Genomic DNA, 15,822 nt, shown 5'->3' on the forward strand with positions numbered 1-15,822 from the left:
GCACGGAAATGATTTCCATCAAAATAATGAATGAATGAATCGCCTGCTTTGAGCGGCACACTAGGAGTTAACTTTCGGAAATCAGTATGGCGAAAGGCATCTAAAGTTTAATATCTCGAAAATAGTCACTCTAATCGAAAAAATATTTGGTAGGCGTAGTAGCAGATACCTTCCTACATAACTGGTACCAAATAGACTCTCGTGAAAAGTTGTTGTTCTTGAGAAAACTTGCGTTAGATGTCTTTCGCCATACAAACTTCAGGTGGTTAACTCATGCTGGTTATTTTTACATATACGTTAGCGCATGGATACGGCAGCGGCGGGTAGGAAACCAACCACTCTATGTGATTCATTATTGGCAGTGGCTGGTTTTCTAACCGCCGCTGCCAGCATCCAGGCGCTAACGTATATGCGCAAATAGCTAGCATGAGTTAACCGCCAGAAATGTGTAAGGGGAAAGACATCTAACGCGGCAAACCAGGAGTTAACTATTTGAAATCAGTATGGCGAAAGGCGTCTAAGGTTCGATTTCTCAAAATTTAGCACCTTCATCGAAAAAATATTTGGTAGGCGTAGTAGCGGACACCATCCTACATAACCGGTACCAAAAAGATGTCTTTCACCATACAAATTTCTGGCGGTTAACTCATGCTGGCTATTTTGCGCATATACTAAAGCGCATGGATGTGACAGAGGCGGGTAGAAAATCAGCCACTGCCAATAGTTCATTAATGAATTATTGGCAGTGGTTGATTTTCTACCCGCCGCTGTCACATCCAGGCGCTATAGTATATGCGCAAAATAGCCAGCAAGAGTTATCAACCAGAAATTTGTATGGCGAAAGTCAACTAACGCGAGTTTTCTTAAAACTATGAACTTTTCATGAAAAACTATTTGGTACCAGTTGTGTAGGAAGGTGTGCGCTACTACGCCTACCAAATATTTTTTCGATTAAGGTGATTATTTTCGAGATATTAAACATTAGATGCCTTTCGCCATACTGATTTCCAAAAATTAACTCCTAGTGTGCCGCTGTAAGCACGCTCAAAGCAGGCGATTCATTGCGTTTGTTCTGGTCAAGCACGGAGTAGAAACTACAAATAGCTAAAAAACAACATAAATGTTCATATTTTATGCACTTGAATCATATGATTCATATCAATAGCGATTTGGCTTTGTAGATATTAATCTACATTACATTTTGCGTACGATAAACGTTTGATTTAGTGTTTCTACCATTAGTTCAAAATGCAGACTGCAAACTATTCCGGTGATTCGTTTTAAAACAGTTCGATTGTTATTTTCCCATCGTGGTTAAAATTTTAATCCGAAACCGATCTATTTGAGTTTTGACAGATTAATAGTTATTTGGTTCGTTATTTGGAGCAAAATGAGTTTGACGCCAATTTTCTCGCGGTTTAAGTTTAATTTTCGAACTTTCGAATCTAACTATGCTACGAAGCAGGCTTATTTTAAACCACAGAAATAAACATGTCATAGTTTAACCACAGAGAAACAGACGTCTCACTTAGAACAAAATGCAATTAAAATAATCGTCACGGAAACATTGTTGCTCAATGCTAAACTCACTGTGTGTGGTTAAGCGGCAACCAGATGGCGGTAGTGCGCAAACGTCAAACACAAGCAAAATCGATGGAAGCGCCATCGGTGGCCGATTGACCACCTACAAGAAATTAAATCAACCGTTAAAAAGCTGAACGATGGAACATGTGTTGAGTGAGACGTCTGTTTATCTGTGGTTTAACTAAAAGTCTAGTACGCTGCTCTTCCGGAATGGGTTTACGGACAAATTGATCAAATTACCAAGGTAAATTTGACAGCTGATTCAGTATGGGAAAAGTGTCACTTTTCCGTACGGAATATTTTTACGTAAGCAAAAGTGGCAGCTCCATTTACTTTACCCAGAAGGCGTTATTAGTATAGACACTATAGGTTCCATAGACGAGCGGAGACACGGTTGAGTCATTTCGATTTAGTGTGTTTTTCCGCTTTTTCACAGTGTACCACGTGATTTTGACGTCACTCGCTCTGTTGCTTGGATTGCAATGAATTATTGGCAGTGGCTGATTTTCTACCCGCCGTAGCCACATCCAGGCGCTATAGTATATGCACAAAATAGCCAGCAAGAGTTAACCGCCAGAAATTTGTATGGCGAAAGACATCTAACGCTTGTTTTCTCAAAATTAGGAACTTTTCATGAAAAACTATTTGGTACCGGTTATGAGGGATGGTATCCGCTACTACGCCTACCAAATATTTTTTCGATTAAAGTGCTTAATTTTGAGAAATCGAACATTAGATGCCTTTCGCCATACTGATTTCAGAAAGTTAACTCCTAGTGTGCCGCTGTAAGCACGCTCAAAGCAGTCGATTCATTGTGACGTCATGCTCGTTTGGTTACACTAACTAACAGTTCGTTTGGCTACACTCGTCTTCGCCTCAGCTCGTCTATGGAATCTACAGTGTCTATAGTTATTAGCATTACGAAATTGTCTCTACTTTTCAGCCCCGTGCTGCTTACGGAATTTCAGTAGCGGAATCATTCCGTATCATTCCGTGTCCTATCTTTTTGCACAGTACTTTTCAGCAGCGTACTAGCCTAGATGAACGAATCGGAGGAATGGTTAACAGCCTGAGGTGTCCTCTTGCCCTGGGTTCCCCTACTTGGAAAAGGTGTTTACAGTGTACATCTGATCAAAGCTTGATGACGTTAAATCATCGTTATTTTGCACGTGCACAGAAAGGATAGGATTTTCTTTCATTTGGAAACGCTTCGGAAGCGTTTCTCGATGAAAACAAATCCTATTCTCTCCGCGAGCGTGCAAGAGAAAGATAATAAACGTCAGAAAGCCTTATTATCAGTTTTAATAAAAGATATTTCAGTTACAAGATAAAGATTGTTGCTTCGGTTCCCTTTGTTCTGCGTAACATGTGTGGTACCTAACTGTCAAATCGTATGTATTTTTCCTTTATTGACATTTAGCAACCTATCCTCGCCAGCAAAAGATGTTCCGGACAGCGATAATATTTATCGTGTAACATGCAAAGCATTCTGGTTTTTTATTTGTTCCAAAACATAATTATCAACCTTTCTTATTCTACGGATAATTTGCAGACACCCTGTCATCCAAAAATGTCATGCAAACCGTGCCGGAGTGATGAATGGAAAGGGGGTAAAACAAATACTAGATCGTTAACAGAGCCTGTGGTGTGCTTCAGTGCCCTCACAGTGGTTGGCCTCGTTACGGCTTTCAGGAAGTTGTACACATTGCATGGGGGATATCCTTTTTTCGGCAAAAAGGTGTCTGCAGTTGGAGTGCGAACCGTCAGTCTGTGGGGATTACCGGCAGTAACTCCATATGCTGATGAACGTTGGTCCAATTAGTCCAGCGTTGGTGAGCGTGATGATATAGGGGTCAAATTTGCTTTAGCTGTATGTTGTGCACACCAAGTGCGAGCATTGGCTCAATAGCTCCCTTGAAGTATTGCTTGATAGATGGCAGGAGGGATCGACTGATGCAAACTTTGGTTTTAGTAGGTCGAGTGCCAGAAACCCAACCTCACTCCATGGACCACATTCTCAGGTGTCTGGTTGCACATTTCCTTTCAATCCTTAAAAACCAATAGGAAAGAAATAATACAAATTTAGGATTTTTGCAAAAATAAAACAGACAACGATATTACAAATCGAAAACGTACAAATCTGTACGTTGTGATAACTAAACACTACCTAGATTCCACAAGACATACTGAACATAATTTATTTTGAACTACACTTATTGGGCGAATCGTGTTAACAATACGTTATACTGGAATTTCTCGAACTGTAGGATATAGGAAATCTCATGATAAAGAGTAACATTGTTATAAATTTCAAACGAAATCTCTCCCTAAAAAATGTTTGTTAGTTTCAGATATAAGAAATATATAAATTGATGTATGTATTTGCTAATTACTTCTTAATCTTAATTTGTCGACACTACGAACGTCCAAACTTATCGCATTGCGAATATTGATTCCGACCACTTCCTCGTTGCAGTGTGCCTGCTCAAAAAATCAGGCTACTGTCATGCTATTGTTTAGCCCATCGCCAAATCGTAGCCAGGATGTCCCGGGCACAATTTTTTTTCATACTACTTCGGGGTCCTCCTTAGCCGTGCGGTAAGACGTGCGGCTACAAAGCAAGACCATGCTGAGGGTGGCTGGGTTCGATTCCCGGTGCCGGTCTAGGCAATTTTCGGATTGGAAATTGTCTCGACTTCCCTGGGCATAAAAGTATCATCGTGCTAGCCTCATGATATACGAATGCAAAAATGGTAACCTGGCTTAGAAACCTCGCAGTAAATAACTGTGGAAGTGCTTAATGAACACTAAGCTGCGAGGCGGCTCTGTCCCAGTGTGGGGATGTAATGCCAATAGGAAGAAGAAGAAGAATACTACTTTTCAATGATGACAGCGGTCTATGTCTATTGATGATGATGACACCGCGCTTGTCACAGGCTCGCAAAAAAAAAATCGATTTTGCTCCAAAACGCTCATCTGATTCTGTATCATGTTCCGAATGTCCTCAGTAAATTTGAGCTCATTTGGATTAAAACTGATTTAGCACAAGCCGTTTCAAGTTTGCATGCAAATTAGTATGGGGAAAATTATTTGTTTCATTATATGTACTGATTATTATGCATCTCGAGATAAAATAGAATACTGTGACTTCCTGCTGGTTGCTTCTCAGGTAATCGCAACGGTCACTAAACACAACAGAGTCAATGAAAATCTCACCCATCGTATGCACTTGCCATGATAAACACTCTCCATGTACTCAGTGACTCCGCTTGCCTCTCACTAATACAATCGAGCATTGCTGTCATTTCGCGAAAAGCACGTGGTTTTGCACGGAAAAATTCTGCCTATCTTTTAACACGGCGGCTATCTTGACGTTTTCCCGAGCGTTTACCTTCGCAGTCGAGCCTGCGAGTGTAAGACCGCCGCAGCATTCTAGAAAAAGATAAGCGCGACAATATGGTGCTTTCTCATTAAGCGCAGGTTAATAGAAAACCTACATAGCTAAAAAGAATACTCAAAGCCTGCTCTCCTCTGTCACCTGCTTTCTTGGCTTGGCGGCTTTGGTAAACAATCATTGCTTTTGCGTACCGAGCATCGGATTGCGCTCACCGCCTTGCAAACCGACCGAGAACTTTGAGTTAAGTGCGGAACCAATGTCAAACCACTACAATATATCCAACACGAACAACAGCAGAACAAATCATCGGGTTGATCGTTGTTAACCATCGATCGATCGATGCCTTATTGCATGCCCCGCTGAGAGCAAGCTGCTTCCAAGTGTCTATGAATTTTTGATACGACCCGACATCCCTCAACGACCATTTGTCCACTCACCATATACCACTCACAGACGGCTGAATATGATGATCATTGCTATAAAATCCAAAGTACCTAATTTGACCCACTCATGTCCGATGATACACCTATCCAGCACAATGCTCCTGTTAACTTGAGCAGTTGAGATATTGTGTATCCGGAATAAATTTATACCGCTTTTTATACCGAAGTTGGATTTTTCTCCAGATACAGGCAACTTTCCCAACTTCGGAAGTAGTGCGCTGGATTCGCCTAAAGATGCGCTAAACAACGCATCAATTAGTTTGACAAATAAAACTTCGGAAGAAAGTTCGGTTCGGAAGTCCCGACTTCCGAATTCTAACTTGGTGCTATGCCGACAATAACACAAAAGATATTTTAGTTTCCAACCACCGTATGTGTTTCCTACCCGCCGCTGCCGTATCCAGGCGCTAATGTATATGCAGGAACTTTTCACGAAAATCTATTTGGTACCGGTTATGTAGGAAGGTGTCTGCTACTACGCCTACCAACTATTTTTTCGATGAAGGTGCTTAATTTTGAGAAATCGAACCTTAGATGCCTTTCGCCATACTGATTTCAGAAAGTTAACTCCTAGTGTGCCGCTGTAAGCACGCTCAAAGCAGGCGATTCATTAATATAATTAGGCGTAACAATGGCCTCTCGTTAAGTAAGTACTACATCAACACTTCCTTCCTCTCCCTAGTTACGGTGAAGATGGGAGTGGCCAAGAGTAGTAATCCTCATGCTTTTGCTATTTTTGCTTAAGACTGGAATCAAGGACCACTTCTCTTCTTGATTTATGATAGCATATTAGATGAGGATCTCAAAAGTAAAACATGAGTATCACTAGTGTCCAATCTACGAATTACACTGTAACAATGCTATGCTATGCTATGTTGCTTTATTGGCTTTTGCACTTTCTTAAGCGTAGCTAACCTGTCTTCCTTGGGGCCCCTCTTCCTGGCAGCAATCCACCACTTCAATGAATCGCCTGCTTTGAGCGTGCTTACAGCGGCACACCAGGAGTTAACTTTTTGAAATCAGTATGGCGAAAGACATCTAAGGTTCGATTTCTCAAAATTAAGCAACCTAATCGAAAAAATATTTGGTAGGCGTAGTAGCAGACACCATCCGTCATAACCGGTACCAAATAGTTTTTTATGAAAAGTTCCTAATGAATTATTTGCAGTGGCTGATTTGCTACCCGCTGCTGTCACATCCAGGCGCTATAGTATATGCGCAAAATAGCCAGCAAGAGTTAACCGCCAGAAATTTGTATGGCGAAAGTCATTTAACGCGGGTTTTCTCAAAATAAGAAACTTTTCATGAAAAACTATTTGGTACCGATTATGTAGGAAGGTGTCCGCTACCATGCCTACCAAATATTTTTTTGATGAAAGTGCTTAATTTTGAGAAATCGAACCTTAGATGCCTTTCGCCATACTGATTTCAGAAAGTTAACTCCTAGTGTGCCGCTGTAAGCACGCTCAAAGCAGGCGATTCATTTTGAGAAAACCCGCGTTAGATGTCTTTCGCCATACAAATTTCTGGCGGTTAACTCATGCTGGCTATTTGCGCATTTAGCGCCTAGATGTGGAAGCGGCGGGTAGAAAATCAGCCACTGCCAATAATTCATTCATTATCGAACATACAGTGTGGATTCCGTAGAGGACAGAGATCGACAGTGCCAGAGTGTATGTAATTAAGAGTGGCGACATGTGCCGCATTTGACAGGGCTCCTGCTCGTTTGGAACGCGATTTTGTATGAGAATGACAGATGAATTTTGTTCCAATGAATTATTGGCAGTGGCTGATTTACTACCCGCCGCTGTCACATCCAGGCGCTATTGTATATGCGCAAAATAGCCAGCATGAGTTAACCGCCAGAAATTTGTATGGCGAAAGACATCTAACGGAGGTTTTCTCAACAGCAGGAACTTTTCACGAAAATCTATTTGGTACCAGTTATGTAGGACGGTGTCCGCTACTACGCCAACCAAATATTTTTTCGATTAAGGTTCTTATTTTCGAGATATTAAACATTAGATGCCTTTCGCCATACTGATTTCCAAAAGTTAACTCCTAGTGTGCCGCTGTAAGCACGCTCAAAGCAGGCGATTCATTCTGACAGTGTCGCCACTCTTAATTACATACACTCTGGACAGTGCTTATGCTTAGGAAGCATCCAAACAGAGATCGATACTGCACAGTGGTCACGATTGATGTGAAGAACGCGGTCACAGTGCTGTGTACATCGTGAAGTAACACATAAATGTTTACATAACGCCCCAAATGTTGCTTTAGTTTTCGCTATGAGCTAGATAACTTTAATGTCTATGTTCACTGCACAAAAATGAAGATTAATGCAAAATTAAAATATTACAAATATATCTATGAGTAAAGGTTTTTACCTTCTCTTAAACTAAGTGGATTGTCGTCATAAGTCTCGGAAGTGTTGCCGTTATCCTGGAAATAAATAAAAGAGTTGTTATTATTTTCACCAAAAAAAAATCATAAATAAATCCTTAAAAATATGTAAATGAATCGCCCACTTTGAGCGTGCTTACAGCGGCACACTAGGAGTTAACTTTCTGAAATCAGTATGGCGAAAGGCATCTAAGGTTCGATTTCTCAAAATTAAGCACCTTCATCGAAAAAATATTTGGTAGGCGTAGTAGCGGACACCTTACTACATAACCGGTACCAAATAGTTTTTCATGAAAAGTTCATAGTTTTGAGAAAACCCGCGTTAGATGACTTTCGCCATACAAATTTCTGGCGGTTAACTCATGCTGGATATTTTGCTCATATACTAGAGCGTCTGGATGTGACAGCGGCGGGTAGAAAATCAGCCACTGCCAATAATTCATTGGATAAATACTAAAATTCTAAATGTTCCTAAGACTTTTACTTGTTTATACAACTTTTTAAAGGATTCATTTATTTATTTTTTGCCTTTCTCGTAACGAAAACGACTTATATAATAATCGAGTCCGCTCGATGAATTATGGTGCTGCCTATCTGTGTCGGCATATGTGTCAGCATTGCAAATGGGTAATACGTACCATTGGTACTTCGCGTACCTGAAGGAATCAAATAAACCCCATTTCGCGGACCATAGCATATTACCTAGCAACTCCTATCCCAACTTCCCCGTAGTGCCGGGCGAGGTTCGAGCAACCTCAGGGACAATCGGGTAACCAGTCCCAGTGGGAACTATGGTCGTATATTGATATGGAAGAGGGAGGTTGGCTCTTCTTCGGAGAAACAAATCTGAGCGTATGTTCTCTATGTTAGGACCGGCCCACAACAGCGCCTGTTCCCCATGTAAGCACAGTGGCGGGCCTTCATACAAATCCCGGACAAAACTTGAGACTCCGTTCAAAACTTCACCACAGAGTAATTTTGAAACGTTGAATTCATTTTGAGGTTGAAATGGTTATTCAACATACTTTATGTTATCCTAGGACTTCCGCAAGCCCAAGTCCTAGGGTCTTGAACAAATACAGCGCCCTCATTCTAACATAGACTAACGCAAAATTAACTAATGAATTATTGGCAGTGGCTGATTTTCTACTCGCCGCTATCACATCCCGGCGCTATAGTATATGCGCAAAATAGCCAGCATGAGTTAACCGCCAGAAATGTGTATGGCGAAAGACATCTAACGCGGGTTTTCTCAAGATTAGGAACTTTTCATGAAAAACTATTTGGTACCGGTTATGAAGGATGGTGTCCGCTACTACGCCTACCAAATATTTTTTCGATTAAGGTGCTTAATTTCGAGTAATCGAACCGTAGATGCTATTCACCATACTAATTTCAGAAAGTTAACTCCTTCTGTGCCGCTGTAAGCACGCTCAAAGCAGGCGATTCATTAATGAATTATTGGCAGTGGCTGATTTTCTACCCGCCGCTACCACATCCAGGCGCTATAGTATATGCGCAAAATAGCCAGCATGAGTTAACCGCCAGAAATTTGTATAGCGAAAGACATCTAATGCGAGTTTTCTCAAAATTATGAACTTTTCATGAAAAAATATTTGGTACCGGTTATGTAGGAAGGCGTCCGCTACTACGCCTACCAAATATTTTTTCGATGAAGGTGCTTAATTTTGAGAAATCGAACTTTAGATGCCTTTCGCCATACTGATTTCAGAAAGTTAACTCCTAGTGTGCCGCTGTAAGCACGCTCAAAGCAGGCGATTCATTAAATGAATTATTGGCAGTGGCTGATTTTCTACCCGCCGCAGCCACATCCAGGCGCTATAGTATATGCACAAAATAGCCAGCAAGAGTTAACCGCCAGAAATTTGTATGGCGAAAGACATCTAACGCTGGTTTTCTCAAAATTAGGAACTTTTCATGAAAAACTATTTGGTACCGGTTATGAGGGATGGTGTCCGCTACTACGCCTACCAAATATTTTTTCGATTAAAGTGCTTAATTTTGAGAAATCGATCCTTAGATGCCTTTCGCCATACTGATTTCAGAAAGTTAACTCCTAGTGTGCCGCTGTAAGCACGCTCAAAGCAGTCGATTCATTATGACGTTTGAGCGGGTCGCTTAATGAACGCAAAGTGAACTTTTGTTCGAGTGGACGACCCGCTCAAATGTCAAAATCCATCGGATGAGTGAATTTGATGAACTCCTGCACAGGTCTATTGCACCAATAAATTTCCCGCTTTGGCGTAGCTATGCGCACTAAATCACTTGCTTTGAGTGTGCTTACAGCGGCACACTAAGAGTTAACTTTCTGAAATTAGTATGGCGAAAGGCAAAGGCCCAATTTCTCAAAATCAAGCACCTACATCAAAAACATATTTGGTAGGCGTAGTAGCGGACACCTTCCTTCATAACCGGTACCAAATAGTTTTTCATGAAAAGTTTCTAAATTTGAGAAAATCCACGTTAGATGTCTTTCGCCATACAAATTTCTGGCGGTTAACTCATGCTGGCTATTTTGCCCATAGCACCTGGATGTGACAGCGGCGGGTATAAAATCAGCCACTGCCAATAAGTCATTCATTCACCACACTAACCACCGGAAAGTAGACAAAGACATAGATTTTAATACATAATACCAGATCTTTTCGAATCTTTCCCAAAAAAGTTTAGCCAAATTTCATTTTCCAATACATATTTGTTCGGGAGACACTTTACGGAATGAACTTCAACTACACCAAAAATTAAATTTACAAGCTACAATCAAAAAAATTGGAACTAGCTCATTGTTAAATTAAAAACATATGGGCTTCACGAAAATCACGAAATCGTATGGGGCTGTCAGTTTGAATATGAATCTGAAACAATAATTTTCCCAGCAGCTATTATAGATTCATTTTTTATACCAGTCAACTGTTAAAAAAGTAGAACTGGTATAACGCTCCGTTCTATTTTCTGCAGATTTGAACTACAAATGAGTCACGAGATTCAAATATTTTACGCGTTATTTTATCTACGGATTAATCCACTTTGCAATTACGGCGCCTTTTTTGGCAACAACATAATGATTTCATTTACTTTAAAATTTAAAAATCATGAATGGAACACTGCTGGGGAAACCAGCGGGTCTGTTTTATTTTGCTTCAAATTCAAACTAGAATAGTGGTCGAAAATTTAGAATGAAACTGAATAACTACTGATTTCACTCTCAGTAGCAGTTATAAGCTGCACATGTTTTATACTGGAAAACGACAACTGGCTGATTTTCTACTCGCCGCTTCCACATCCAGGCGCTATCGTATATGCGCAAATAGCCAGCATGAGTTAACCGCCAGAAATTTGTATGGCGAAAGACATCTAACGCTGGTTTTCTCAAAATTGTTCATTGCGGCATCGAAAAAATATTTGGTAGGCATGGTAGCGGACTCCTTTCTACATAATCGGTACCAAATAGTTTTTCATGAAATGTTTCTTATTTTGAGAAAACCCGCGTTAGATGACTTTCGCCATACAAATTTCTGGCGGTTAACTCTTGCTGGCTATTTCGCGCATATACTATAGCGCCTGGATGTGACAGCGGCGGGTAGAAAATCAGCCACTGCCAATAATTCATTCCTATCTACCAAAAATGTTGGCAATTTTGTTTTTCTGTAAAATAAGCATAATACATTATGTCATAATCAAGTTATGACGATCGTGAAATTTTCTTTCATCCATTTTTGACAGAGAATTTATAACAAAATTATTTCAAGTACTTCTATAAAAGGTTCGATTTCGGAGTGAAATGTACACGAACATTTTGAAAATTAAGCCAATAATTCTCAAGGCCGACTTAAATATGACGTCAAATACATTTAAGATTATTCAACCAACGACACCCCCACCCCCCTTCGCCAAGGCCCCACGATGCCATTTTTGAACGATTCCTAAATATAAATTGAAGACAAACAAAACCGCATACATAATATAATATGGAAATAAGGAGATGTATAAAACGAAAACTATATTCAAATTTTCCCTTGAAATCATCCTAACTTTACCATAACTCCACACCACCCAAACCAAACAGCATGTTGAAGCATCAATGAAACCCTCTTTTCCCCTTCCAATGTATGACACAAAACAAACGCAAACACCACCATGGCCACGAGCGTACGAACCAGCAGTTAATCGTACCGTTATCGAGTGCAATTTCTGTTGCCAACGATGAAACTTATTGTAGATCCAGTTGAAAACCGAACTGAGCTATCGCGACAATCGCATTTTCTCACATTTCCGGAAGTCGCAACTGCATCGCGAGTAGTGCGCATCTATACCATAGACCTGCGCCATCATGCGCACCACTCGCAATGCAGATGCGACATCCGGAAATGTGAGAAAATGCTATTGTCGCGAGAGCTCAGTTCGGTTTTCAACTGGATCTACAATACAACTGTGTTGGTGCGAATGCTCCGATAAAGTATAATGGCAATAATCATCATCGAGTCGGCTCTCAGCCTAATAGCCTATTCAGATTACGCCATTAATGACATAATAATTGGCGTTTCAGGGTAAATACGCTTTATGATGTCATTATTTACGTAATATTCTATACATTTTGCGCTGTCAAAAGATACCCGCTAAAAAGAGTCATCAAGAATTTATTACGAACAATTATTACGAGAGAGCTTTCGTTCTAACTGGAATGCAGGGAGAAATTCAACAAAACAAAACTGATAAGCGTCACGCTCTCTTTACCAGAGAGAAAATTCTCTCTGTTTTTATTTCGTTTCAGAAGTTGACAGTCATGCTCTTTCTGTCGCAGCAGGGTCGAATGCATGTTAGATGGAAATCTTCTGAGCGCTGAAGAATAACTCGGATTGTGATGGTTTTGTGGAAAGCATTTTATATGATGAAAAATAATGATGATAATTATTTATTCTCCACTTATTCAACATGAATTGTTTAAAAACAGATGCTCTCTAGAATTAACATGAAGTATTTAACTTAAACCTAGATTTAATAGAACAAATCGAATAAATTTTCAAAGTTCAAGGGCCAATGCGGAAGACAATTTAAAACGTAGGAATGGTTGTAAAACGAATATATTTGATGAATAAACATGATTTCATAAATTGTTTCAATTCTGCTCCTTGAATGGCTTAATATACTTTGGATTTCAACATTTTTCACGTGGGACAACTGTACGATTTGAATGGGATGTATATATAAAGTAGAATAACCTTAAATAAAACATGGATTGGTAATGCATTAATTCATTCAAAATCCAGTTTAAATTATATCACATTCACACGATTCGATTTAGCTGTATCAGCTGTAGTTAGAAGCTGTATCATTGATTGTCGAGTAGAACGCAATGGTTCAGTATCCATTTTTGAAAAAAAAATTAAATTGCTGAGTTGCCCTTCATACATGGAGATACTGGTGGAAATACATTTTAGTTCGATAATATTTCTTGAAAATTGGTCCAATCGTCCTTTTTTTATTTATTTGTGAGAATTCCCAAAAGTATCTAAATTTTTCTATCAAATCTCCGTTCGATCATAGTACAGAATCAAAATACTTTTTAAACTTAAAAATAAATTGAGGAATAGTCTGATTCCCCGAAGAACGGCGCACCCAACTAATGAATGTAGCTTCGCTCATTATCCTAATGAGAGCTTCAAATATTCTTCGAAAATCCCTTTTCATATTTTTTTTTTATATTTTTTTTCGTAGAAACTTTGTTCAGAAAAAAATGTTCGATTGGCGCCACACAAATGCTTGATTTCGCAAATTAAATTTTAAAACTCTCCTTGAATTCAACCCTGTATTAGCGTGCAAATGAGGAAACATGGAAACGTCAAGATATATTATCTTGCTGCAGTCTGAACACCTCGTAATAATTGGATACCCTCTCACTTAACAAAGTCATATATAGCCCAATCTGAATAGGCTATAAAAGCGCGTGCGTTGTACGTCGATTAGTTTTCGTGTTCAACACGTTCCACATTGCAAGCTTTGAAAAGCTTTGCTCGTTGCGTTAGCGTTATCGATATTGCCGTAGCGAGGATTCTAGTCCATCGAGCGAACGTAATTCATATTATAGCATGGTAGCTTGCTCAATGCTCGTAGTCCCGATTATATGGGAAAAAATGGAAAACTGCCTAAACCATTTTCCTCGTCAGCTGCGAACGCATTAATCAATCTTGATGAAATTAAATAGCATGAAATTAGAAGAGTGGCTCTGCGGAATGTAACATGTTGCGAGAAAATCAGTTAAGTCTAAGTACAACAAAATCGTGTAAGTTTTGAGGTTGAAAAAGTGACCATACAGACACACAAACATACACACACACATACATACATACACACAGACATCATCTCGATTCATAAAACTGAGTCGAATGGTATAAGAAACTTTACTATCAGATGTTCCTGTAAAAAGTTCGTTTTCAGAATGAAATGATAGCCTTTCGGTACAACTTTGTTGTACGAGAAAGGCAAAAAGATAAACTAGCAGGGCTGCAATAGTTTGACATGTATTCTGACCAACTATTGTCATGTGTAATGAATCACATACGGTGGTTGGTTTCCTACCCGCCGCTGCCGTATCCAGGCGCTAACGTATATGTAAAAATAGCCAGTATGAGTTAACCACCTAAAGTTTGTATGGCGAAAGACATCTAACGCAGGCTTTCTCAACAGCAGAAACTTTTCACGAAAAAATATTTGGTACCATTTATGAAAGAAGGTGTCTCCTACTACGCCTACCAAATATTTTTTTGATTAAGGTGCTTATTTTCGAGATATTAAACATTAGATGCCTTTTGCCATACTGATTTCCAAAAGTTAACTCCTAGTGTGCCGCTGTAAGCACGCTCAAAGCAGGCGATTAATGAATCGACTGCTTTGAGCGTGCTTACAGCGGCACACTAGGAGTTAACTTTCTGAAATCAGTATGGCGAAAGGCATCTAAGGTTCGATTTCTCAAAATTAAGCACTTTAATCGAAAAAATATTTGGTAGGCATAGTAGCGGACACCATCCCTCATAACCGGTACCAAATAGTTTTTCATGAAAAGTTCCTAATTTTGAGAAAAGCAGCGTTAGATGTCTTTCGCCATACAAATTTCTGGCGGTTAACTCTTGCTGGCTATTTTGCGCATATACTATAGCGCCTGGATGTGGCTGCGGCGAGTAGAAAATCAGCCACTGCCAATAATTCATTGTAAACGATTTGAATAAGCCACAAGAGAGATATCAAGTTAGATAATTTTCAGATAATTTTGCTAAAAATAAGGGCATCTTATTTATTTATTTCTTCGTCTTGAATTATAAAACTCCTCAGACTGCTTCTTATCTAATATTTCTTATTCTATTCTTAAAAACTAGTTTAGACACATTAAAATCAAAAACAGCACTTGCACTATTAAACGACCGAAAACAGTTTTCCAGAGGGTTGTTAAAACCATATGACGTCCTGTGACGCTGAATCATAATAAGATCGCGTTCACGTTCACGCAGATGCCGAGAAGGAGCGTAAAACGTAACGTTTTGCAATAAATATGGACACTGCACGACATTTTTTAAAATATCAAAAACAAACAGCCTTTGCAGATTAGTCCGACGAAGCGCAAGTGTCTCCAGCCCTATAAGTTTGCAGCGGCTGGAATAGTCCGGGAGGTTTACAGGATCGTTCCAGAGAAGCCGACGGAGGGCGTATCTGATGAAACATCGTTGAACCTTTTCAATCCTGATAGATTGTGTCACGTGGTATGGGGACCACACACATACTGCATACTCCAAGATACTTCGCACCGTTGAACAGTATAGTGCTTTGAGTGCATAGATGTCCGTGAAGTCCTTTGTATTTCGACGAATGAAACCCAATGCAGCAAATGCTTTCGCGGTAGTCATGCTGATGTGCTCATTAAAACGAAGCTTGGTATCAATGGTCACCCCCAAATCGCGGATCAAATCTACACGTTCTAAT

At 39.8% G+C, this 15,822-nt stretch overlaps 1 protein-coding gene across 5 annotated transcripts in view; it reads right to left on the reverse strand.

Annotated features, from left to right (window-relative positions):
- Positions 1–15,822, reverse strand: part of LOC134205271 (227 kDa spindle- and centromere-associated protein-like) — a 261,767-nt gene that overhangs the window by 60,035 nt on the left and 185,910 nt on the right. For 2 of the 5 annotated variants that reach the window (XR_009978107.1, XM_062680369.1), the window contains 2 exons: positions 7,815–7,869; positions 2,041–3,633 (listed from right to left, as the gene is read on the reverse strand). Coding sequence is in view for 4 of the 5 variants with exons in the window: in XM_062680369.1 (XP_062536353.1) it covers positions 3,602–3,633; positions 7,815–7,869 (87 nt within the window). In the remaining variant the exon portion in view is untranslated. Of the gene's footprint in view, positions 1–2,040; positions 3,634–7,814; positions 7,870–15,822 lie in introns of those variants that run through there. The other 3 variants (XM_062680373.1, XM_062680368.1, XM_062680370.1) reach the window with 2 other exon arrangements.

Source organism: Armigeres subalbatus, chromosome 1, assembly GCF_024139115.2.
Source record: "Armigeres subalbatus isolate Guangzhou_Male chromosome 1, GZ_Asu_2, whole genome shotgun sequence".
In the NCBI taxonomy this organism is placed as follows: Eukaryota; Metazoa; Arthropoda; class Insecta; order Diptera; family Culicidae; genus Armigeres; species Armigeres subalbatus.